At 39.2% G+C, this 26,592-nt stretch overlaps 2 protein-coding genes across 19 annotated transcripts in view; one reads left to right on the plus strand and one right to left on the minus strand.

The window, feature by feature from the left end:
* Window positions 1-690: 690 nt before the first annotated feature.
* On the minus strand, window positions 691-15,902 carry ZDHHC6 (zinc finger DHHC-type palmitoyltransferase 6). Of its 4 annotated transcripts, none has more exons than XM_007120875.4 (11): window positions 15,721-15,902; window positions 14,221-14,694; window positions 13,487-13,578; window positions 12,147-12,306; window positions 10,757-10,918; window positions 9,071-9,124; window positions 4,710-4,877; window positions 3,309-3,350; window positions 2,473-2,618; window positions 2,331-2,377; window positions 691-1,298 (listed from the first exon to the last, which is right to left on the minus strand). In XM_007120875.4, the coding sequence occupies exons 2-11, from the start codon at window positions 14,485-14,487 to the stop codon at window positions 1,195-1,197; spliced, it is 1,242 nt and encodes a 413-aa protein (XP_007120937.2). In that variant the 5' UTR covers window positions 14,488-14,694; window positions 15,721-15,902; the 3' UTR covers window positions 691-1,194. The 4 variants fall into 4 exon arrangements, with proteins under 4 accessions (XP_007120937.2, XP_007120939.2, XP_028337065.1 ...); XM_007120877.4 differs by having other exon boundaries at window positions 14,677-14,694; window positions 15,721-15,898; XM_028481264.2 differs by lacking the exon at window positions 15,721-15,902 and adding an exon at window positions 15,603-15,689.
* An 88-nt stretch (window positions 15,903-15,990) lies between these two features.
* The window catches only part of VTI1A (vesicle transport through interaction with t-SNAREs 1A), a 374,999-nt gene continuing 364,397 nt past the window's right edge, over window positions 15,991-26,592 (plus strand). For all 15 annotated transcript variants that reach the window (XR_003677511.2, XR_003677510.2, XR_003677512.2 and 12 more), the window contains exons 1-2: window positions 15,991-16,470; window positions 25,676-25,734. Coding sequence is in view for 10 of the 15 variants with exons in the window: in XM_024121377.3 (XP_023977145.1) it covers window positions 16,377-16,470; window positions 25,676-25,734 (153 nt within the window). In the remaining 5 variants the exon portion in view is untranslated. The remainder of the gene's footprint in view (window positions 16,471-25,675; window positions 25,735-26,592) is intronic.

The following is a 26,592-nucleotide window of genomic DNA, read 5'->3' on the forward strand; positions in this document are numbered from 1 at the left end:
GGAATACTACCCAGCCATAAAAAAGAATGAAATAATGCCATTTGCAGCAACATGGATGGACCTAGAGATTATCATACTAAGTGAAGTCAGACAGAGAAAGTATCATATGATATCACTAATATGTGGAATCTAAAAAAAAAAATGATACAAATGAACTTATTTAAAAAACAGAAATAGACTCACAGACAGAGAAAACAAACTTATGGTTACCAAAGGGGAAAGAGGCAAGGAAGGATAAATTAGGAATCTGGGATTAATAGATACACACTACTATATATAAAATAGATAAACAAGAACCTACTGTATGCCACAGGGAACGATATTCAATATGTTGTAATAACCTATAATGGAAAAGAATCTGAAAAAGAATATATGTGTATATATATACATACATTATATATATATAACTGAATATATATACACACATAGATATACAGATATAACTGCATCACTGCTGTACACCTGTAACACTGTCAATCAATTATACTTCAATTTAAAAAAGTCTCCTAGAATCCTGTGATCTCAATATGCCATTAATTGGGTAATTTGAGGCAAATATGTATGTCTTAAGACTCACGATTAAAGATGTCGATTTTTCACAAGGCAGTAAAGCAGTTTTCCCATAAGGAACTAAGACAATCCTTTTTAGTCAGCAAAAAGAAAGATACTTTGAGTAAAAACTATGATCTATACAGAACATCCATTGATCTTTATTTGATTTGACAAAATCTTCATTATTAAAAGACGGGTAATAAAATCTGAGCTTACATTGAATCTGCAAATTAAGTTCTATAGTATCTAGAATAGTACATAAGAAATTTCGGCAGAGGGGGAGAGAGGATAAAAGCATCACATGCAGATGCTCCTGGCAAAGGGGGAACTATATCTGCAGGTGAGGTCCATCGTGTGCAGTGCATAAAAAAATCCTAGAGAAAATGCAATCGACTTACTTGGGTGAAGTGTTTTTCCTTTTGGGGAGAGGGAGCGGTGGCATCGAGGTGCAGGGATTCAAAGGTATGTGCAGAATGGCTTCTCCATTTCAAAATGATAATAAAAATATTCAGATCATGGCACTAGGGCACCTTTGAGGAAAAGAACACCTTAACCAGAGTAGGCTCATTGCATAATTCTTTAGTAATATGTACAATTTTCAAGTAATGGAGCGGACTTAGAGTAATTTTACTTTAAAAGTGGCTATCTATGTTTCTTCTCGCCCTCTGGGGCTTGATCTGTTTCAGCATCGCAGGGACACTTTTCTACACAGTTTCTAGGGAACCATCCTCTTATTCTTGAAACACCTGAGGGAGAAAATGAAACTGATATGAAATAGTCAGATATACCGCAATGACATCTGTGAGATCCATTAGTCCTGTTACTTCCAATTAATAAGCTTTTAGTTAGACTTAACCACCCCCCTCACCATCTTTTATGAGCACAATATGAGGTTAAAGTTAAATAAATAAATAAAATTTTAAAAAAATGTTCCTAACAAGCTAGAAAACAGATTATTTCCCAATTCCATCATCTGGGGAAGGAGATGATGTGGTTCAGGAGAGCCCCAGTGGAGTGGGGGGAACTTGGTGTTCACGTACACGTGTGTGACCATGAAGGAGCATGACACTGTCATACTTCACCTGTTCTGGGGGACTATCTCCCTGTAGCGTTTGTGAATTTTCCTTTTAGATTTTCTCTAACTTGTGCACTTCTATATCAAGCTTGCCTAAGCTGTCACATGGGTTAATTTATGATTAACCCAGTGTTTTCAAAAGAGCATCCTGGGTTAATCTTTAAAAAGGAACAATTCTTAAAAGTAAATAAAAAAATCAAAGACACAGTTTCAATTCATTAGTTTTTATAATAACTTAATAGGACGATTCATTCAATGGGGGTGCGTATAGCACAGCAGCTTAGTCATGGGCTCTGGAGCCAGACTGCGTGGGCTGAAGTCTTGGCTCCATCTGCATTTAGTGTGGCCTTGGGCACGTTGCTTAGCCTCTCCACGTTTCAGTTCCCTCACCAATAAAATGTCAATGACAGCACGGACCTCAGAGGGCTGCTGGGGACCTGAAAACCACAAGTGAAGCATTTCCACAAGTGCCTGTCGCATAGTTAAGTATGGGGTGTGATGTTTGCTAATCATTGCAAAGACCCGATAAATACAAGTGTATGGAAAGATAATACAAAGAGCTTCTTTTTGTTGTTTAATGATGTGGCTTCCTATTTAGTTCCCCTAATGCATGTGACGTGACGGTTTATAAAAGTTATTCTTGTAAAATTTGCAGTTATTGCTGGCAGTCTTGTCCTTTAAACACCCCCTTCCACTTTCATACCTTCTTTAATGGAATCATCAAGAATTTTATCTCCATACAACCAGTATCTGAAATATTTAAAAGATTAAAATTAATTTTTTTTTTTTTGGCTAGATGCCAATTTCATCATTCAAGAAGAAATTCACTACGTTCTGTCACTTACCGTAAGCCTCTTGTGGCTAAAATGAACTCCCCTTTCTGTAGCCTTATCCGAGGCTCTTCAGTGCAGGGGCTCGTGAAGAAGGTTTTGACCCCTCTATTCAAAGGACAGCAGGTACCACTATAATCTTCTATTACTTTATACTGCACCTGTCATCAGCGAGCAGAAGGACGAGTTAACACTAACCCACACCTGAGGTTGCTTAAGTTTGAATGTAAACTGTTAAAGGTGGATCCAAAACATCAGGCAAGTCTTTCCCTCCTGGTTCCCTATCTACCCTTTATAGAAGGTAATTAACTGATGCTTCTAATTCTCAGGCTTTTCTTACCCTTCATTTCAAGCACATGGCTAAGAATGAAACTTCAGAAGCAGTGCTGTCCAGTAGAACTTTCTGCAGTGATAGAAATGTTTTATACTTGTGGTATCCAGTGTGATAGCCGCTAGACACATGTAGCTACTGAACGCTTTTAATGTGGCTGGTGCAACCAAGGGACTTAAATTTTATTTTATTTAATTTAAATGTAAATAGCCACATGTAGCTAGCGGCCATTGAATTATTCAGCATCACTGTAAGGACAAGTTTCACACTAGGGAACTATATTGAGGATAATTACCTTTTGACAATATAAATTGACTAAATTCCCTCCAAACCTCCAGTCCAAACTATTTAAATGAAAACAAAAGTAATATGCATTAAATTTCAACAAATGTATTAAGAAATATTATTTAATAAAAGCTAACAGTTGGTTTTTACTCAAAGGCAATTTTAAAAGCTACATAGAAGTATAGAGCCTGACAAAAGAAAAAGAAATGAGTATCATTGCAAAAGAATTACTTACACTTCTGACTCTTTTATCTGCTTTTTGTTTCAACTGTTCTATCTGTTTGGAAGATATAAAAAAAAAAGAAGTCTCTTATCTCAATGTTTAAAAACAGGCTTTCCTCATTTACTATAGCACAGTGACATGACAAACTCCCAATTTGCCAACATTTCAAACTGCTGACAATTTATAAAGGCCGCCTTTTTTTTTTTTCTGTCTTTTTTTTTTTTAGCATGGAAAGAAGGCCCTATGACGAAAAACTGGTACTGAAGTGGGGCCTCCTTCTCAGTGTTCCCTCTCCAATGTCTTTATTCACAGAGCACTCCCTGTGGCCCAGGAATCAGGGAGATGTGCTCTCTGCCCTCACGGGGCTTCCGGGCTTGTCCCTGAGGTGAAGAGGATACAGAGACTCGCTGATTCTTTAGAGAGACGGCAAACAGACTGCAAAATTCACCGAGTCTTGATTAAAAGGCACCATTACAACTCCTTTTCTCCACTTATTGAGCAAGTTTATTAAATGTTACTACACTAGATATAGTAGGGGAAATAACCTCTGCCTAGAATCTTGCCAAGTTAAGTTAAAGACATAAGATACAAGAATTAAATAAAAATGAGACCTCATGTGCTAATATACATTAGTATATGATTAAGTGCTAAATCCAGCTGAGTCTAGACTGGGGAGGTAAGTCTTTATGGAAGAGAGGGCACTGGAACTGGTCTGAATAATATCTGATAAAGAGGAGCTCATATGACATAGAAAAACGTGTTGGGGAAGAGTTAGGTGTCAGGAATGTACCAGGAATTCAGAGTAGACCAGGCTGATTGGAAAGGAGGATTCCTGCTAGGATGTAGGTGAAAGGAGCTTTTGGCCAGATTTTATAAAACTAAGTTAAGGGGCTTCCCTGGTGGCGCAGTGGTTGAGAATCTGCCTGCCAATGCAGGGGACACGGGTTTGAGCCCTGGTCTGGGAAGATCCCACATGCCGCGGAGCAACTAGGCCTGTGAGCCACAACTACTGAGCCTGCGCGTCTGAAGCCTGTGCTCCACAACAAGAGAGGCCGCGATAGTGAGAGGCCCGCGCACCACGATGAAGAGTGGCCCCTGCTTGCTACAACTAGAGAAAGCCCTCACACAGAAACGAAGACCCAACATAGCCAGAAATAAATAAATTAATTGATTAATTAATTTAAAAAAAGAACTGAGTTAAGGAATCAGGATTTTATCTCACAGGTATGGAGAGACAGGAAAGACTTAAAGAGAAGGAGGGACAGGATACAAGGAGTGCTTTAGAATTAATTTAGATTCATTTGACATACTGAAAAAATTCTTATTACTATAAAATGCCATTGGAGTTAAGGAGAAGTTAAGGGGAAGAAGGTGAGGCAAAAATGGCAAGACTATCTGAACAAAAATACTCACTGTTAAGCTGTACTGGTGACAGCCTTCTCTTATTGGCCAATCCAGTCCATCTCCTTTGGGGACCCCTGACCACGTAAAAACCTGTTTAAAGTTCTTCCATCTACTTCCCATATCATAAGGAAAAACAAAGACTTCATCTAGTTGATAATATTGAATTCGATCCTTAGCCTGTGGGTAACAAAGATATAAGATGGCAGATATATCTGTCTTAAACGGCTTTTAGTAATATACTATTGAGAACATTTATTCCTCAAATTTGTATCATTCCTAAAAATGCTTCCTCCTTGTTGTAACGTTAGAGTACACAGGAGAAATAAACACACTTATCACAATATAGGGAGAACCTGACACACAATACCAACCTTGTATGAGACCATCCAGAAAATGTCTGACAGGAGTTACTCAGGAATACGCCTAAATAAGACCAAATTTAAGCATTCAAAAACGTTTATTAGGGCTTCCCTGGTGGCGCAGTGGTTGAGAGTCCGCCTGCCGATGCAGGGGACACGGGTTCGTGCCCCGGTCCGGGAAGATCCCACGTGCCGCGGAGCGGCCGGGCCCGTGAGCCATGGCCGCTGAGCCTGCGCGTCCGGAGCCTGTGCTCCGCAACGGGAGAGGCCACAGCAGTGAGAGGCCCACGTACCGCAAAAAAAAAAAAAAGTTTATTAAAGGAGTTAGTAACTTTATTCCATATAGAAAAAGTCCTCAATGTTCCTGCTTGTTCAGCAGAACAAAAGAATCCAGATGTAAAGAAGACATATTGATAAGGAGGTTTAAGAGAAAACAAGGGTTTATTCAGGATGGAAGGAACCGTTAGGTGGGGTGCACTAGAATGCAACAGCTGCATCCTGGGTGGCAGCAACACCTGTGTGAGTGGCCAGGAAAGGTGTGACGGGGGAGTCATCATTCTATGAAAATTATTATTTTTTAAAGCTAGCAGGTATGTGTAAGAGATCTTCTTTCAGTTTTATATACCATTACATATGTCTATATACTTATTTATGTAGGCATTTATATGTACATCTTATGCATATATATATAAATATTCAGGTTTCATAAATTATATTCTAGGCATTTAAATTGTTAGCTTTTACTTAAAGGGATAAACTGGCTTGAATTTCTCATAGAAATTTCTAAGAAATTTCTTAGAATTTCTGAATTTCCACTGACACCTAGTGGTATAAAAATATACCATTTATTCCTACAGTAAGTGTACAAATCCAGTTAATACTTACAGTGTAATAAAATCTGTAATTTTGATACATTTTAACTTAATATCAATACAATCATTTATTTGATTTTTACTGAGCAACAGAGTGCCAGTTTTAAAATAACTTCTAGATTTAGCATGGCACTTTATAAAGAGCTTTGGTCATTAGCAAAAAAACACTGTTAATCTAATGTCAACATATTATGCTAACTAGAGATGATACCTTGAAATATTTTATTATCAGAGGATAGTATTTTAGGGAAAAGCTTTTGCAATTACTTATAAAGTGATGTTGATGTTAATTCAGTTAAAAGAATTGTCAAGCTGTAACATGACAACATGTAAGTCCATCCCCACCCAGACAGTAAAGGGTAATTTCTTTTCCCTTTTTATAAGCAAAAGCTTCAGAGTCTTCAAAATGAATTAAGAGCCTCAGAGAACAGAGGTCTAGAATACTAAGAAAGAAAAAGTGTTAAGGATGAGAGTAGCTTACAAAAATAACCAAGGCATGGTCTTTAAGAGAAGCACTCAGTGAAGATGGGGGATTCCAGTAAGACTGTGCGTTAAAAGGTGACAGAGATGTGCAGTAAGTGCTACAGGAAGACGGTACAAAAGTACTTAACCTAGTCTAGGGAAAGTCAAGGAAGGTTCCTTGGAGGAAGTGACAGCTAAATTAAGTGTTGAGGGACAAGAAATTAGGCAAAAAATAGGGGGAAAGAATATTCTAGGCAGAGGGAACAACATGTGGAAAGATACAGAAGCATAAGATGTGCAAACTATTTGGTATTAGCTGGTATTGAGTGTGAATGGGGTGGGAGGGGTGGAAATGAAGTTGGAGAAGCAGGTAAGAGGAAGACATAAAGGGTTTTATTGATATTACGCATAAGCTAAGGAGCTTGGACTTAAACCCGTACATCAGTGGTTCTCAAAGTATGCTTTGCATACCTCCTTGAGCCCCCAAGACCTTTTCTTGGAGTTCAACAAAGTCAGACAACTTTCATAATAATACGAAGATGTTATTTGCCTTCTTCACGGTGTTGACATTTGCAACGGTGGGTAAAATTGCTGGCACCTTAAGCAGGAATCAAGACAGTGGCACCAAACTGTATTAATAGGTGCTATATTCTTCACTGCTACACGGGGGACACACGCATAATTCAAACAAAACCAAACCAACAAAAAGCCCAGTTTTACATAAAAATTTCTTGATGAAGAAATAAAAATTATTTTTTATTAAATCTCAGCCCTCAAGTAGATGTCTTTTTTTTAAGTAGATGTCTATTTAATATTCTGTGTGACAAAATGGAAAGTACACATAAAGCTTGCCCAAGTGCTTATCTCAAGAGAAACACTTGTTTGAGTTGTGAGCTAACAAAAGCTGTGTAGCCAGCTTTTTTCATGTAATGCTATTTTTACATGAAAGAATGAGTAATGTAACAGAAGAACCAAGGTTATTCAGACCTCAGTATTTAGTGGACATCTTCTCGAAAATGAACAAAGTCAGGCTGTTACTTCATATAAACAACTGAGTATTTGTTGCCAGTGGAAAAAATAAGGCTTTCAAGTGAAAATTGGAATTTGGAAAATTTATAGCCACCACTATGAGCGTGACAGCTTTCCAATATTTAAAGATTTTCCCCATAAAATTGGTAGTGATATGAATGAACGCGGCTTTTAGATATTGTATAATGAAATGTGTCAACATTTTAAAAATCTGTGTAATGCTGTAAACTACTATTTTCCAAATGACCAACGCCTGATGCCCTATGTGGGTACCAGATCCATTCAAAGAGCAAGATAGATTGATGGATTTAAATACAAAAGAATACAAAAAGTTTACTGATGTAGTTTCAGATCTCACATGCAACTAACCTCTCAAGAACTAGCACTTGTCAAGCTTTATTGTATTATCAAGGAATATCCACTATTATCTAAAAGACATGTTAAAATACTCCACCCTTTTCTACCTACTTATCTGAGGCTGAATTTTCTTCATATACTTCAATCAAAGCAACATATCTCAACAGATTGAATGCCGAAGTAGATGTGAGAATCCAACTGTCTTCTGTTAAGTCAGATATTAGAGATTTATAAAAAAAAAAAAAAAAATACCACTTCCTATTTTATTTTGGAAAATTTAATTATTTTTCCCAAAAAACATGTTATTTTTATTAACATATAATAGATTTGTTATTTTTAAATGAAATAATAAATATTCAAAGATTTTCTCAGTTAGAAAATATGGCAAATGTCAATAGATATAATACACATTAACAAAAGCTCTTTAGTGTCCTTAACAATTTTTGAGAATGTAAAAGGTCCTGAGACCAAAAAGTTTGAGAACTGCTGCCGTAAATGAAAGCTCACCTGCTGGCTGCCAGGGGGCTAAATATGTCCTATAGGTGTGTTTTATTTGTCCCACAAAGGTTTTTTGTTTGTTTTTAATTTGAATTGCTTGCCAATGCTTAAAAATAGAAAGGAGGTAACACAGAAATCCAGATCTCTGACTTTTCTTTGAAAAAAAAAAAAATTATACGATCTCACAATACTGGGTGAGGATTTCCCTGTGGCACCAATCAGCTTCGTCTGCCGGGCAGCTCTGGCCCACAGGCTGGCTCCCCGCATCTAGGTTATGTGCCCGGGCCCTAGTGCATTTGGGTTTACAACCCCTGCTACAGTGCTAGTGAGGCTCTGAGAAGTTTTAAATAGGCAGTGGGGTAGTCAGATGTACTTTTTATATCAGAATCACAATGGACAGCGTGAAGTACGTACTGGAGGTCGTGAGGTTTGTAACAAGCTAAATGTTATAAGCCCTATCTGATGTCTAAAGCCTATGTGATGGCATCTTGGTAGGACAGAAGTTCCTTTCCCAATGGCTTGCCTTCTCCTCTAGTCTGAAAGAGTACAGCCAAATGGTTTCATGTGTGGCTTAGGCCTCTTCAACAACTCAGTGTGTGAGATAGCTCTGTGGGAGTCATATTAAACCAGGAATAAATCAAACGGTTCCTATGATCACCTTTTACATGGCATGCAAATGACGTAAGGAAGCCATTTGGTAGCCACGTTTTCATTTTGGGGCATTTATTAGTTAATCTGGTCTATTAGTTAATCAGTACTTTATCGATATTGAGGAAACAATTATAAAATTTACCTTCTCTTCAATCCATGATTCAATAGAAGTTTTGTTTCTGAGAATTATTTTCATCTGGAAATTAAATGATAAATAGTAAAATTTCATAAGGTGACTGGTTCATTTAAGATTATCATCTTTACACTACCTACGAGGTAGTTTTTATTGTTCCACTCCATAGATGAAGATATCAGGATAACAGAGATTAGGTAACAAGAGTGTGGTCCATCTGACTCTTAACCACTGTACATCTTCACATGAATGATTACATCGATCCACAGTCAGACCTGAATCTACTGTTTAAATAAAAAATCATGTTTTATGTACTATCTTCTGAATAAGTTTTTCAGAGTATTAATAAAATATTGATATAATCCATTCAATCAGTATTATATAGATGTATTATGCTATTAACATCTTTTACCACTATTTTTAATCTTAAATGCATGATTAATCTATTTATTACAAGTAACAGTGATTCATTTCAGTCAACCTAGATATTCTGCTTGCTGTAAAAACTGAATATTTTCAGTCTTGATTCTATTTTTTGATTTTCCTAGCTATGACAATTCCATTTATGTAGGTTTTTACACCACAGGATTTTAGTTTATTTCTAATATGATTCTTAATTATAGGGATTGGGGAAAATTTTTCAAAGAATTTGATCCCAGGCTAGTAGAAAACGTGAACTATAACCAAAACCAGGTTATTTTAAAACCAAGAGTTCAAAAAGGGTTGGGTGATGCATCAGGGCCCTCAAGCCCAGCGTTTCTAATTCTATACGTCCTGCAATTCTTTGCAGTCTCAATGTGCCTTCATGGAGACAGTGTGACACAGTAAGAACAACCCTGGACTGGGAGTCCTTATCATATTCCAAGGGCCTAGCACAATACCTGGTCCACAGTGGGCCTTCAATGAATGAATAAACTAATGAAGTGAATGATATGAGTCATAAGAATTATTTTTTGATCCGTTCAGGGCCACATCCTCCTTCTCTGTGTTCTCATTGCACTTTGTACGTAAATCTATGCTATACATATGACCCTGTATTAATTAACTCTTCACCACTCATTGTGAGTTCCCTAATGGCAGGAACCCTTCATTTTCATTCTTGTAGCCTCAGTAATTAGCAAAGTGATTCATCACAGAGTAGACATTAAATAGCACCTATATTACAGGGTTGTTATGGAGATTAAATGAGCTGACACATGTAAAAAACCTAAAACAGCACTCAATAAATGTTAGCTATGTCATTATGATTTTGATTTAATATATGCTACTATAAAATAACAATAATTATGTTTATTGAATATATGTTTACTGAATACATGAATGGATGATCTTGGCTATGTCACTTAACCTTCCTGTGACTTAATTACTCATCTGTAAGGAAAGGAAAATAATACTCCTCTTCGACCTCTTTTGAGGTTGATGTGAAGATCAAGAGAGACGGTGAGAAGAGCTTTCTCAAGTATAAAATGCTATATAACTCTAAGTTAGTATTTTTTTAATTAAATCAATAACCTAGAAATTCTGGCAAAGTCACTTCAAAATTATCTGACTAGTAGAAGATTAATCACCTAGATGGAATAAGTAAAAATAATCTCCATTTCACACTGCATACTTAAAAGGAAGCCTTATCTCTTTCTCTTTACAAGTGGCCCCAGTAACTTGACAGCTTTAGCTAGAGGTAACAGAGGAACTTACCTGGATAAAGAACAACATGCCAACAGCTATGGTTGTTCCTAAAGCTAATCCCAAGGCAAACAAGGTGGCAGCAAATGCAGCTAATCCAAACGGAATAATCGGAAGAGGATCTCTCCGGGCTGCACTCATATCAATCTTTACCGTGTTCCATCCAAAGGAGAGCTATAAACAATAACAACACACACTCGAAATACTTGGTTGTCGTAAACGGTCATACTCTACTGTATCACTTAAAATAACTTGGTCAAAAAGATCAACAAATAACAACTTGACACTGTGGCCAAAGCAAACAGAGCTGTTTCTAATCAATACTGTGGTTTGAACTCATACTGATATGCACGATATCATTCTTCAGTATTCTAAAACGTTTTTTGTTTGTTTGTTATTGTTCCCTCAGAAAGTGTTAGGTAGACCGCACAAACATTACTATGCATGAACAACACCAATCTAAGCTGTAACTGCATCTCCCATCCTCTCCTTGTTTTCCTCTATTTACAGTGATTTCCACAGCGACAAACATAGCCTAGGATTCAGTGGTTTCTTCCCTCATGTTGCACAACGAGAGGTTTAAAAACTAGCAAAATGTAGGCCAAATATGGCCTGCTGATGTGTACTGCCTGGCCTACAAAATGTTTTAAAATATTCAGTTAGGTACCAACATTTAGAAATTTAGTGATTTAGAAATCAGATTTCACATAAAAAGTCCAGATTTTCAGATTTTTCTTGAAAAACCGGATGATCTGGCATCACCAGGCTGGATTTCCAAACATCAAGAACTGGATGAAGTTAAATATGGGTTGTTCCCTGTGTGAAGGACCTGTGTTTTCCAGTTTACCACATCCCACCAGGCCTGTTTCCCTCACTGACCCTCCAGGCCTCTTTAGGGGCCTCAATTTGTGACTACTGAACTTTATCTCATGACTACTTGCCCATAAAATCAACTCAATCAGTTGCACCATATCTTAGAATGTGCACCTGCTCTGTGAGCCAAGTTCCAGGATTTAGAAATGAACAAAAGAACTACAACCGGCTACAGGATCGAATGGAAACAGAAAGCACTAGTAGTGTCTTTTTTCTCCCTCTTCTGCTTTTTCCTCTAACTATTCTTTACCACAGCTACCAAGTTTGAAGTCCAGTAAGTTATACATAGTACTAAAATAATTGTCAACTTCAACTAGAGCATATAAGGTGAGTTTCCAGAACAAAATAATCTTTCCTCATCTTAAAAACTGTTTTACTGCTTTTTGAAAAGGAATCCTTATAGAGGATTATAAAACAAAGTTCTATTTCCCCACCTAAATTGTAGAAAGGAAATTTCCAAAAGGTACTTCTTAAATAATCTTAATAACTACTATTTAAGCTGGCATGATTTTATAACATTTTCACTTACCCGATTATAAAGCTGTGTATACATTGTCATAACAAAAATAAAGGCAGCATGAATACAACCCAGTGGTGCTAAAAGGAGAAACAGTGTGAACGAAGCATGATTTTGATAACCACAGCAGTTGTTGATCCAAGGACAGTGATGGTCCATCTTCATCACACACCTAACAAGAAAAATTTACATTAAAACGTGAGGCAGAAAATCCTGTCTACTTTAAATAACTTTGGTCTTCAAAAGATTGAGGACATCGGAATCTAGCATGTCCATGCATGGTCACAGAGGAATTATACTTCATGGAACAGAAAGAAAAATCTTTATGAGTTTTTAAACAGTGACTTCTTTTAAATTTTAAACAACACAAGAAAGGGCAGGCTTTGTAACAGCATCTGAGGAAAAGATGTCTGCTACAAGTGACTTTGTTTTAAAGAAGTCTGGAGGCCCGCTGAGAGGTTCATTATAAAGAAATGGGCATGGTTCCTGGTTTTCCTCTAGCTCTGGAATGCAGTGACTGAAGTGGAAAACAACAGAGACTGAACAAAATTACTTATAAATCTCCACTGGGGTTGATGGGGCCTAGCAGACGCTTGTAACTTCCTTCCTTCCTGTTCTTATCCTTTAGGTGTGGAGTCTCTAAGCTAAGCAAGCTAACTCTGGAATATAAGATGTGGTTTAATAAGCAAAGTCTTACTCTGTTTCCCTTCCTTGAGGCTGCTAGAAGAAAATTTTCTTGCCTCAAACTAAACTTTATTTGCCCCTCCAATGGTCCCCCTAAACCTCAGCATTCTCATCATAAATTTCTTATTTATCAGTAGACATAGGTGTTCATTAAAAAAGGTTCTAGTTAATTCACATTTTTCATAGTGATTGTTTTCTTCCAATTAAGTTCTGTATACAAAACACCTGTGATAATAGGCACCTGGATTCATTTATTAGATCTGTATAAAGTGTAAATGCTAGTCAACTAAATAATGGAAAAAGCAGGTCTCCTTTATAATTTAGACTCAGAACAATTCTAAGGCTAGTCAAGATGACAGTCGACAATTAATCCTGATTTATGAAAACGACCTAAAGGTATAACTTTTTACCCTGCTCTTGGCAAGGCAAGAAGCAAAGTAAACCTGTACTTCTCTAGAAAAATCTTTTCACTTATAACAAAAAAGAGTAATACTTATGATCAGAATTGACAATTTAAAAGTAAAATGAAGATTATGACACAATTATTTTGACAACATTAAGTAGCCACCTTGCAGGAAATAAAAGTAGGATTGATGTGGTAGAAATAACAACAAAAGACCAGTAATCAAGTTGATCAATCCCTAATAAATAGCAAAGGCAGACAGTACCTGTTACACTTTCTGCAATGATGTGACCGTGGTGCCTTGTATGCTTGGCAGACTTTACAATATTGGAGGTACATGCTATCCTGAGAATTCTCCTTGGCAGCAAAATAGAAACAAAACATAAACTTCTGGGTAACTGGAAAAGTGATGTTGCTGTTACCAGAAATTCACTATTTAAAAATATTTTAACTCAAATATAATGGCTGGAAATGCAAGTTAAAATTCAAATTCCATCCTTTCCCCATCTCCCATAAAAGAAAATCAAACCATAGTATTTATTCATAAGGCGGGACTTGTTGTTACCAGGCTGTCCATTATTTCTGAATACTTTATGGTTTAAAACAGTAGTTTCTAAAGAGTTTTTCTCAGTTATAAGGGATGTTAATATGTTACATGAAAAAAGATCCTAGAGCCAAACCACACTGTAGAATTATGAGGTGAATGATATGCAGTGTTTCCTAGAAACTTATGCACTCATCACCACCCCTCCATTTTTTTTTTTTTAATGCAGAAGTATTTAATGAAATTGCTTTGGGAAATACTAATTTAGATCCGTACTTTCAAACCAGTATAAAATAAATTCTTTGAGCTCTAAATGATCGGTGATTAGAATAATACACTTAGTCTCTACCAAAGCAAAGAGCAAGCTGTGTTTGATCTTACTGGTTGGCAGATAAGGCAAAAACTAAATATATGATTATCATGAGGGTTCACCACCTAAGGAATCTTTCTCTTACCGGTTTCCACCCCAGAGGGACGAAGCCAGGACCAACAAACATGGCATTGAAGTAATTATAAAGAATCATGACAGTCCAATTTATCAACATGATGAAGTTCATGCTTCCTCCAGTGGTATGTAAGGGCCAATACCACAACACAGAGTCAATCATGGCCATGGTAGAGCATATTGCTATAACACCAAGGGCTATAATGGGACCCCAGTGACAAAGTCTCTTTACTTCTTGTAGATTTTCAAACTTGATAACTGAGCAGAATGTACCCATTTTGGTGAGGAAGAACTCCTTCCTGTTTTTAAAGAACTACAGATTTCCTTTTTCTGTGCACACATTTCCATGTGCCACAAGTCCATGTGTGTTCCTTAACTGTCATGCCTTCACATTGTGGGATGTTAATGCAGATTACGCCATGTTCACTGTTACACACTCTTTATGTTTTCTAGGAGAATCCAGTACCTTGGTTTGAGATCCAATCTAAAGAAACAAAATGAGAAAGTTCGGTAAGACACTTTACTATGTACTGTATTTGTTAATTCCAATAATCACCTAAACAAAAGCAGCTCACAAGTACTTTACTATAGAATGAGTACCTCATCAAACGTCAAAAAGAACTATTTTCGTCTTGTCCAAACTTTCCTCATGTCTGAATAGCACCTAAACTGGACACGTGATTCTAAAATGGTTGTTTTTATTCTTCTGTACCCAACTTGTCAGAGGACTGTGTCTATACAACCGTTTAGTGAACGGTTTGAGGAGACGAAGAATTTCAGAGCTGGGAAGGAGGGCCTTAGGGATGGCCTAATCCAGCTTCCTTCTTCATAGAAAAGAAAACGGCCTGGAGAGGCTGAGTAAGTAAACCACGGCGGTAACAGATGAACTCAACAGAAGCCAAGTCATCAAACTCCCTCTATGGAGCTCTAAACTGCCTCTTACCCAGTCTCGAATTACATAAAGTATGATCCAGACATGGTCTACACCATTTGCCTGCGGTTGCCCCCCAAACACTAACTTAAGGGTCTATTTGTGTCAAAGTAAAGAAGCGGGAGGGTGAAAGCAAGCAAAGAGACTGCAAGGAAAGGAGGGGAGAGATAAGTGTGTGTGAACTCAGGACCGGAGGCGTATATGAGAAGGAACATGATGAGACTATCTGAGGAAAAAAAAAAAAAAAAAAAGAGGAAGTGTCTCCCGGAGCGCGGGACGGGGAAGTCAGGACGGCGAGCGCCGGGAAGATTTGTAGAAGGGTATTTCGGACTGGACTGGGGGGAGTCAAGGGAAGAAGATCAGCGGGACAGAGTAACAAAGACTTCCATGCAACAGATGCCGCTGCCTCGTGCCTCAATTTCCCGCCCGTGTCATGGAGCACAGCGCTTAGAAATCCTCACTCAGGGGAAGAACATCTTGGTAAGCGTGGTTGGTCTCAACATTCTGGAGACTCTGGCCTCACTCGGGTGGGGCGAAGACCGCCAAAATCATGGTTACGTCCCGTGCTTTGACTCCCACCTCGGTCTGGTCCTCAGTGCCCGCTCTTTGGCCATTGCATTTCCGGGGCGGCTCGGGCTCACCCGGAGCAGGTTTTCTCCGGCTCGGATAACTCCGTCATGGGTACCCCAGCCGAGCGCAAGTAGAAAGTAAATCCTGTGTGCTAGAGGGTGGAGTGCGGCACCAGCATCCACCCTCGCGTTGCTCCGCCAGCGGCCTCGCCGGAGCGCTCCCGCTCAGGCTCAGTGCGCAGTCTCCGTGATATCCACTTCCGGGAGGTTCGCCGCATCAAACTTCCCCCTGGAAGCAAGCCCCTCTGACTTGTAGCTTGGGGAGCCGGAGCCGCTTTCCAAAACGTGGAGGGGCAAAAAATGCTTTCGGTGATTCCCGAGAACCAGCATATTTTTTTAACTTTTGGGGTCACTAACTGAAGGGCTTTTCCTTAGCGAATTTCTTAATCTTGAAGCCCGAACGGAAAATAAAAAGCGCACCCACCCCAACTTCCGGAGGACCAAGATCGCGAAGAACAACCAGGAAGCGGCCTGGCTGGGAGCTGCCCCGGCTTCTCTGCTCCGCTCTTGAGGGAGCTTCTCGCGTCCCTACACCGTATTTTCCTGCCCCGCGTAGCCCCAGCCCTCACCTAGGCTCCGGCCCGGGCCGGCCACTCCGGAGCCTCCATGTCGTCCGACTTCGAAGGCTACGAGCAGGACTTCGCTGTGCTCACTGCAGAGATCACCAATAAGATTGCAAGGGTCCCCCGACTCCCGCCTGGTGAGAGCCCTGCCCAGGCCGGGCGGGGGTGGCCCGGAGAGCCGGGAGGCTTGGGCAGTGGGCGATGGAACGACACCTGAATAAATGTGTCTCTGAGGCGCGAGCCTGGGGGGCGGGTGGTGTTGGGGCCTCCCAGAGGGATGCCTGAGGTTGGTTGAGGGTAAGGGGAGAATCCAAGCTGGGTTGTGGGGTGCAGTGTAAAGAGCCTTTGGATTCTGAGCCATCTGGGCTCTAATCTGGACTCCGCTGCCTTGTGACTCGTATAACCTTGGGAACGTTTCTCTGAGTTTAGTTTTGGCTGGGTTTTGTTTGTTTGTGAAGTATGAGATGTGAGAGTATCCAAAGAGAATCAGTGAACGTACCCAGATCGTGGGTCTGCATCATACAGGAACGTTGTTTTGTTAGTAATGATGTTATTATTATAGGCAGCAAAGCAGTGTTAAGAGCCATAGTACCCGGATTCAAATCCCTGCCCGGCCACTTAGAAGTTGTTGTATTTAGGCAAGTTTCTTAACCTCTCTCAACTTTCCTTCTTGGTAAAATGGAGAGAATTGTGCGTCTCTCATAGGGTTTTTGTGAAGATTAAATGACTTAACATATGTAAAGCCCTTTCTTGGTGTTAGCTGCTATAATCATTAGTATCTTTCATACCCCCATCCCCATTTATTATTTTTCATCCTTCCTGGGGATCCATAACCCAGTGTTGTGTAAAACTGGGTACGGGATTTTTCTCACTTTTAAAATTCCACAATTTTCATCCAGAAAAGTTTTGTTTTTGTTTGTATTTGTGTTTTAGCACAACTCATTTTCGATACTGGACTGTCAGTTCTGTGAAGGTGGGAGCTATGTTTAATTTCCTTGGCATTTACTTAGAACGGGCTCAGGAAAATGTTTTCAGTGAATGAACAGATACATAAATATGATGTCTTGTGATTTTTGTCTGTAGGACATTGTTTTAGGATTTATTTTTCTCTCAATACATGATTTAATTTGAGTAGTTGCAGAAAAGATTGTGGCTTTTTTGCTCAGTTTTGTTAGGAAAATTGAACTATCTACCTTCGCTCTATGGTGTAAAGTGTAGGAAAAGGAGTGCTCATTGATCTGTGAACTGGTGGGCAACTTCCTTGCTCCACCTTGTTAGTCAATCCTTGATGCCAGCAGTAGTTTCTCCTGGACCTAAGTTGTCATTCCTCTTTCCCTTTCCCTATCTCCCCCCAAACTTTTGTGTTAGTAAATAATTTTCTTCCTTTCTTTGTTTTTCTTTTTTAAATATATAAATTTAGTTAGTTAGTTAGTTATGGCTCTGTTGGGTCTTTGTTGCTGCACGCGGGCTTTTTCTAGTTGCGGTGAGCGGGGGCTGCTCTTCATTGCGGTACGCTGGCTTCTCATTGCGGAGCACTGGCTCTAGGCGCGTGAGCTTCAGTAGTTGTGGCACGTGGGTTCAGTAGCTGTGGCGCACGGGCTTAGTTGCTCCGCAGCATGTGGGATCTTCCCGGACCAGGGATTGAATCCGTGTCCCCTGCATTGGCAGGCAGATTCTTAACCACTGCACCACCAGGGAAGTCCCTTCTTTGTTTTTCTTACCCCCACCTATTTTCTATTAATAGGGACATTTGCTTCAAGCCAGGATCTCTGAATTTACACCCCACTCATCTTCTGAAGTCCCAGTTAGTTCTGGAGGAGGTGGAGGATGGTGTCTTAAAGAGGTGTATGAGTCCAAGTGAGGGAACAAGGGGAGAGAACCAAGGTAGCATGTACCACCAAGCTCTGCTGCCTTGGAGATTTTTGTGGCAAATTGGCTGATGGCTTCATCACTTCATGATACATCACCTCGCTTCATGTCTTCAGTTCTGCTTTCCTCCAGTGCCCAAGAGCATCTTGATTTTTGTTGTCATTGTTGTTGGAGACCACTTCCTTTGACTTCAGTCCCAGAGCCTCAGAATATCAGGATTTGTGGTTTCCGTGGGATTTTTGCTCATTTTTAATTGTGATAGTTTTAGCTGAGGAAACATTTTTTTGTTTGGGCTAATAGGTTTTGTACTGGGAAGCTATTCTGTAAAGTAACAAAGTCATTCCTGGGTGCAAAGCCGATTCCAAGAAAACAGATTTGTTACAATCGATTTTTTTTCTTACCTTTATATTTTAATGTAACCATTCTTACCACATAGAAGGAAACCTTTGAATTAAGTACCTTAAAAGTAAAGGTCTTGACTCTCTGTAGATACAGTATAATGTAATGCCCAAACACAGCAGTACATGAGAATTGAGAGGAGACTGTATAACTGGCACTGGAAAAATGTGTACTGACTTGAATAATTAAATGCTAGTAATTCTTGAAAATGCTGTGGTTTCCCTCTTAATAATTACTTGTACTTGCTCATTTTATAATGTTTCTAGTTGATAAATAGAGAAAGATGAAAAATATATCTGTGTAGTTATGAATTTCAGATGTATATCTGTGGACTAACAAATTAATATGTACAACCATGGCAAAAACCAGTATGAATAAAAGTAATTATAATCTCTTCCTGGCATCTTTGGTGGTTGACCCAGAATTTACCTGAGTTAAGAAGGTTAAAAATTGGAGCAAAATTTTCAGCCAAAGCAGTTTGTTCCCCCAAATATTACCTTACTGAAATGGAAGTAGAGTGGGTAGGATTGATTGCAACTAAGTGTGTGCAACGTACAATGTGCAACCTGTGCTGTGCATGTACAGTGTATTAAAGTGTTACTTCCAGAGAGAATAGAAAAGATTGAAATTTTAAAACTTTACTTCAGAAAAAAAATTCGATTATTCTGTGATACATTTTAAACAATTAAAAAAAAACCTTTCCTGTTAGACTAAAGTGTTTGAATTTTACGTAGTTTTAGTAATTGGACTGATGAGATAGATCAGTCCCTTAAGTAATATTCTTATGGCACTGTATTCAAACTTTGATTTTAATGATTAGTATTCTGTGGTAAACTCAGGACAATGGATGAGTGGAAACCATTGCTAATACTAATTGTGACACTCCTTTTCCTCTGATGATGAATCCTAAGTGGGGGGATACTTCATAGGGGCAGAGGTTCTGTTACTCAGGCAGGCTTCCTGAAGGATCTTAAACAAAATGTTCCTTTGCAATTAGTTGCTTACCTCACCATGAACAGAGAGATAAATGGTCTGTTGTGAAGCCTATCATTTTGTAGATATAGTCAGAAATACCAAGAAAGGCATTATGGCAAATTGATTACAGTTCACACACGGCATCAGATCTGTTTAGAATCCCAGCTCTGCTGCTTACTAGATGTGCAGTCTTGAGCAAGTTGCCTATCCTCTCTAAGCCTGTCTCCTCTACCTGGAAAATCGGGGGTAGGGGATAATAGTTTCAACCTTACAGTGTTGTAAAAATCAAATGAAACAAAGCATATAACACCCTAGCACACTTTTTTTTCCTCCCCAGGGAAAGTACATGATAAATTAGCCACTAGTGATACTGCTGCTGGTGAAGACAGCAGCTGTAGGGTTAGTCAGGACCCCAGCTTCTCAGACTTTGTGATGTTAGTTGAACTCTTAAAGGAACCTTGGACCTCAATTTTGCTTCCTTTCCGTGCTAGACTAGAGTTGGGTGAATCTCTCTTGATGAACACCTACATTTGAGGGGAGATGAGTGGTTAGGGACTGTGGGATGTGGACTTGGAATGGGGCTTTGAACTCAGGATATCAAAGAGAGAGTCAGGGAGAGAAGTGGAAGTGGTGGGGCAAGACAGGTGTCCTTTTTGGAAGGAAATGCTTCAGTCTAACTGATTGGCTATGCCAAGCCCTGGAGGCTTTTGGACACCATCTAGACATGGCTATGTATGGAAGAAGCCGTAGCATTGTTCCATGATTCTCTCTTGCCTTTGCAAAGTGGTTGTAGTCAGAGGATTCAGAAAAATCTGCTTTTATTTATGAATACTATGGTTTGCTTAAAACGTATGTGGCTCTGGAGCTGTAATGTTGATGTGTAGCTACTGAGCGCTTGAAATGCGGCTGTTGCCACATAGTGAAATGATAGTGTTTTGGATATATTGAGTTAAATATTACTAAAACTTAAAAAATGTATATATAAAAGTGAATTTCTCTTGTTCCTTTTTACTTTTTGAAATGTGGCTACTAGAAAATTTTAAATTACATTATGTGACTCGCATGCATTACAGTTCTGTTGTTCTATAAAATTAGAGTTGAAGAGATGGTTCCAGACCTAATTCAGGAGCTCAGGTACAGAGTAAGTTGAAGTAGAGTGGGTAGGACTTGAGTTAGGCATATACACACACGCACACATACCCACACTCTAATCCCAGAGGATCCTCTCTCCCTTAAACAATTTGGTTAACCTAAGTAATCGCTTCATTGATTAAAAGAAAAAACAACAAACTTTTAATTTTAGAACAGGTTTAGATTTACAGAAAAATCACAAAGATAATACAGAGAATCCCTATATACTCCATGCCCAGTTTCCTCTATTGTTAACATCTTACATTAATATGATACATTTGTTGCAGCCAGTGAACCCATATTGATACTTATTATTAACTGAAGTCCATACTTTATTCAGATTTCCTTAGTTTTTTACCTAATGTCTTTTTACTATTCTAGGATCCAGTTCAGGGTACTACAAAACATTTAGTAGTCATGGCTCCTCGGGTTCCTCTTAGTTGTGACAGTTTCACAGCCCTTTCCTTTTTTTTTTTTTTTTTTTTTGCGGTACGCGGCCCTCCCCCTGTTGTGGCCTCTCCCGTTGCGGAGCACAGGCTCCGGACGCGCAGGCTCAGCGGCCATGGCTCACGGGCCCAGCCGCTCCGCGGCATGTGGGATCCTCCCGGACCGGGGCACGAACCCGTGTGCCCTGCATCGGCAGGTGGACTCTCAACAACTGCGCCACCAGGGAAGCCCTGATCAGATATTTTATAGAATGTTCCTCAGTTGGAATTTGCCTGATGTTTTTCTCATCATCAGACTCGGGTTATAGGTTTTTGAGAGGAAGACCACAGAGGTTAAGCACCATTTTCATCACATCACATCACATCGCATCACATCAAGAGTATACACTGTAAGGTAACTTATCACTCCTGATGTTAACTTTGATCACCTGGCTGAGGTATTTTTTGTCAGGTCTCTCCACTATAAAGTTACTCTTTTCCTCCTTTCCTCCTTTCCTCCTTTCCGTAGATCATAGGCACAGCCACGCTTAAGGAGTAGGGGTCATGCTCCACCTCCTTGAAGGCTGAGTATTTAGGTAAATTATTTGGAATTCTTCTATACAGGAAAGATTTGTCTATTCTCCTCCACTTATTAATTCAGTCATTTATATCCATGGACTCGTTTATTAAATACTTCATGTTATATTCTAATACCACTTTATTTTGTTGCACAGATTATGCCAGCTTTGACCATTGGAAGCCCTTCCAGCTGGCTTTTGTGTCCTTTTGCTATACTCCCATCATTGTGGGGCTTTTTTTCCCCTTTTTATTAACACTTTTATACTTTCTGATATTATAAGTTACTCCAGGATCATCTTGTATTTTTCCTACACCAGTCCTAGAATCACCAGCCATTTCTCCATGGAATCCTACTTCCTTTTAATGAAAAATGGTGTTAGAAACCAAGATCTGGACACTAGGTGTGCTTATTGGTACTGAGGTATTATTGGTTCTGGGCCCTTTCAGCTCACAGAGCAAGGGAAAACGTGTGCATACTAACTCATGTATATATACATATTGATAAAATTTTATATATGAAACCATCTATATTTATAGTAAGCTAAACATGAATTCATATTGATATCTCCAACTCTAGTCCTTTATCACAAGGATCATTCTAGAATGGCTTTGTTTTAATATTATTTTATTCATAAAGGGAAACTTGCCATTCTAAGTGGGAAGATTTGCCCCAGTCCTCACTGATACAATTTTTCTTTTTCTGTTTCTCTGTGAATAACAAATGTGTTGCTGAATGCTAAGACTGATTGATTCATTCAGTAAACACTTAGTGAGCACCTACTGTGTACAGCTCTCTATGCTAAATACAAAATTATGACAAACATGTGTCAAGAGTGGTCCCTGCCTTCAAGGAGCTGGAAATGAGGCTGAAGGGAAAACTACAGGAACCAATTTCTAATGATCATCAGGGACGCTAGGGCAGAGGACAGAGGTCTAGGAATTCAGAGGAGATACAATCATGTTCCAGGAGGTCACCTGGAAGGATGGTAGGATTTAGCTGACAAAAACAGGGAAAGAGTGTAAGTGTTGCAAGCAGTGGGTTTCTGTTGTTTCGGAAGGCCCAGAATCCCCCATTCTATCTTATGAGAGCAGCTCCTCAATTTTCCGTTGAGGAACTCCCTAAACCCAGTCTTGGTGGAACTGACAGGCTGCCATGCCCTGTCCAGGTCAAGAGGTGAACACTTTACCCAAGTGAGGACATTCAGTGAATTTTTGCCAGGAATTGGAATTTTAACGCTCCTTCTGCAGAGACTGTCAATGAGCTCCTGCTCCCTTGGTTTCCTGAGCCACCCTGGGTACTGTCTTCCCTGAGCTTGGGAACTCATCTTTTCCATTGATTCTGTGAGCCACCCTGAATTATTCTAATAAATTCCCTTTTTGGCTTAGGTTAGCCAGAATCAGTTCTATTATATTCCAAAGAACCTAAATGGTAGATTGAACAACGGCTTAGAGTGGGGGTTAGGGGGGTAGATGTGCTTGGGTAGTAAAGGATAGTCTGGTTAGTATGCAGAGCACATACAGAGAGAGCTAGTAGTTGGAAATAAAGTTGGAAAGGTCGCTTGGGTCTGGAATGTGGAGGGCCTTGACTGTTAGGCTCAAGTGATCCAATCAGAGCCACATTTTAGAAAGATTAAGTGGGGGAAGGGGTCATGTAGGCAAAAAGGGAAACCAGGGTGGTTGGTAGCATAGCTTCTTTTGTAAAGTCTTGCACTGACGACACTATTTATTCAATTTACCATCAGTTTTCGAGAACTGATTATGTGTCAGGCTCAGTGCTAAATTTTAGGACTAAGACATGGTTCCTGTCTTCCCAGGGCCTCCAGGGTAGAAGATGAATCAGACCTGTAAGTGTGAGAGACAAATCATGAGGATTAGGTAAGGGTTCTAGGGGTTTTCCGCAAGAGTGAGTAGTTAATTCTTCGGTTGGGTTAGAAAAAGCTTCAAAGAGGTAGTGATTTCTGAAGAGAGTTTTGAATAGCAGTTTGCCAGGTATTCACAGTGGAGATGGCAGAAGCATAGAGATTGAAGATCTGGAGTCCTGGAAGTACATCAGGGTTAGAGATACAGGTTTGTTCCAGGATAGGCTTGTCTTTTTTCATATTCTGCACTATTGCAAAAATACAGTGTGGTTCTGCTATAATTTTTGGAGATGTTAGATGGATTGACATGTACCAGAAGCATATAAATTTGGGGTCGTATACTAAATTTTTAATCTGGCCATATGTAGGCTTAACTTTCTCAAAGAGGGAAAATCAAGCTGAATTTTAATTCTAAATGTACACTTTTCTTAGGGAGAAATTCTTAGAGTACACACAAAACACTTTCTGTGATAGCTACCCCCTAGTTTGGGGGGGGTGTTGATCAAAGGGAAGGAGTTGAGGTTATCAGAACCTAGTTATTATTCTAGTAAAATAATAACTTCTATTAAAGATTCCCCACTTGGTATTAACTATCCTTCTGAAAAGTTAGTCAGCTGCTAGGTATTGTACCCATTCAAGCTTCCTGACTTTTCTAGTCTGTTGTATTAGTCATTAGGTTTCAAGTCACAGAAAGCCAACTTAAATAAAGAAAAAGAAATGTGTTGTTTCAAAAAACCAAACCATGATAAAGTCAAGTAAAACCTGTTCCAGAGTTATCTGGAACAAGAAACTAACTAACAAAATCTATTTAATCTTTATCTATCTATCTATCTATCTGTCTATCAGCTTTGCTTCTCTGTAAATGTAGACTTTCATTCTCAACCACTGGAAATTGGCTTGCTCCTTGTAGCTAGAGCAATGGATGCCAACAGCTTCTAGACTCACATTCTCATAACTCTACCAAGAGAGAGGAAAAGACTTTCCTGTTACTACAGGACTTTGATTAGTCTGATTGGACCTTATACGCATCCCACCCTCACCCCCCAGACCAACGTAGCCAGAGGGATTGAGCTACTAGTACTAGTCCAGCTGGAAAGAGAAGCCCATCCTTTGGCAAGTCACTGTGACCAGAGAGGCAGGGTCATAGAAGAACATAGTATCTCCCATTGACCTACTTGGTGAAGAGGAGAGCCTCAAAAGAGCGAGACTTATTGCCTGAGAAGAGAAGGGTGTTAGGTAGACAAAAATATAAATGGTCAATAAATTAGGTTAGCACAAAACTCAGGTGCCATCTCTAAATAAATGGGCTGATTGATTTGGAATGGGGGTAGGGAAAATTTTTCTGAAAGTATCTGCTAGAGCATGTCTCTCCCAGAATGAGGAATTATAGTTGAGTTATAACTTGATTGTGGTTGAGTTTGAAAAAAAATCACATACAGACACTTAGCACTTCACAAATTAAAAGTAATTTCCCTTGCGTCAGCTTATTTGAGCTACAAAGAACCCAGTAGATGCTTTAAATTTCCATTTTAGACAGTTTAGACTGAGTCTCAGTAAAAACTCTTTCTTACCCAGGATCCCATAACCATGAGTAGGTAATGGCTTTGGGGTTAGAATCAGTAGTTTTGACTTCAAATATTTCTTCCATTACACTCAACTCTTAATGAAAGCATGATTTTTTTTAAAGGATTGTAAGAACTTGTCCAGTTTTAGGAATTGCTGTTATATGTGACTTTTAAATTATATTCATAAATCCACTATTCCCAATTTATTAAAGTCATGACTTTGCAGGTTCCTCATGTCACCACTAAATCTGCTGTTGTTGACACAGTCTCTTCTAAAGACCAAAATAATTTTTGGTTTCTCTTAAAAATGTTATGGCATCTCTTAATTCAGTGCTCCATAGGATTATGTATTTCCAGATAGCCTAGAATCAGTGGCTTATAGTAGTTCCTACCCCACTAAAGAATGATATGGCCATTTGACTGATAATGGTAATTCTCTACTCTGACCAGAAAGGAAGAAAGGTACATAAAAATAGAAGTTTTTAAATATTAAATTTATCTGTATCCTGAGCAATTCCTTGATGTTGTTATTTGTTTCAGATGAGAAGAAGCAGGTGGTTGCAAATGTGGAGAAACAGCTCGAAGAAGCAAAAGAACTGGTATGTGTAGACTTGGTAACATATTTAAGACACGGCCAGAGCCTTTTAATATGATGCCTTCCTCTAAGTCTCTTTTATTCATTGTAGAAATGTGAAACATTACTGGTTAGCAGTTCATGGTTCAGAATTCATCAGTTTTTAGATGGAAGAGAATTTAATCACTTCTTGGGATTTTATTCTTCTTAATAAAAGTGATTCATTAAATGTCCACCTCAAAGTTTTATTCCTTCATAATACTTTTCATAATGGTTATAAATAGCTAACGCTTGTTAAAGGCATCCGGGGTACTAGACACTGGGTTAAGCGTATTACTTGCTTTTTAATATTTAATTTTCACCAAAAGCCTGTGAGATAGGTACTATTTGTCAAAAATTGTTAAGGATCGAGATTTTCCCCTACTTGCTCACCAATAAGTGAGCTTGCCACAATTTCATGGATGCTGATAGAAGACATGAGATTCCTAGGTCAGACACCAAAGGCTTTTATTAGTCACAGCAAAAGCAGCTGCCAAAGTTGCAGCAGGCTTGCGTCAGTCCCTTGAGGCCCAGTTCCCACAGGGCTGATGCATGTTTGCCTAGAAGAATGCCTGCACATACAGTGGATTATCTTATAGGAGAGGAACATGGAGCCTGGGGAACATACTGCTTTATAGCAGCCTGTAAGTAAGCCTGCTCTTTGCTCCGAGGGACACATTGTTTCTTACCCCAACATTGTTCCCTGCCTGGGAATCAGTGGTCAGGGAACAATGCATTCCTGGCATGCCCAGCAAGACATGTAGAAGCGTGAGAGACCCACAGAGGAGTGTCATTACCCCCATTTTGTAGATGGGGAAACTGAGGCTTGGGAAGATTAAGTAAC

This window comes from Physeter macrocephalus, chromosome 20 (genome assembly GCF_002837175.3).
Source record: "Physeter macrocephalus isolate SW-GA chromosome 20, ASM283717v5, whole genome shotgun sequence".
NCBI lineage: Eukaryota > Metazoa > Chordata > Mammalia > Artiodactyla > Physeteridae > Physeter > Physeter macrocephalus.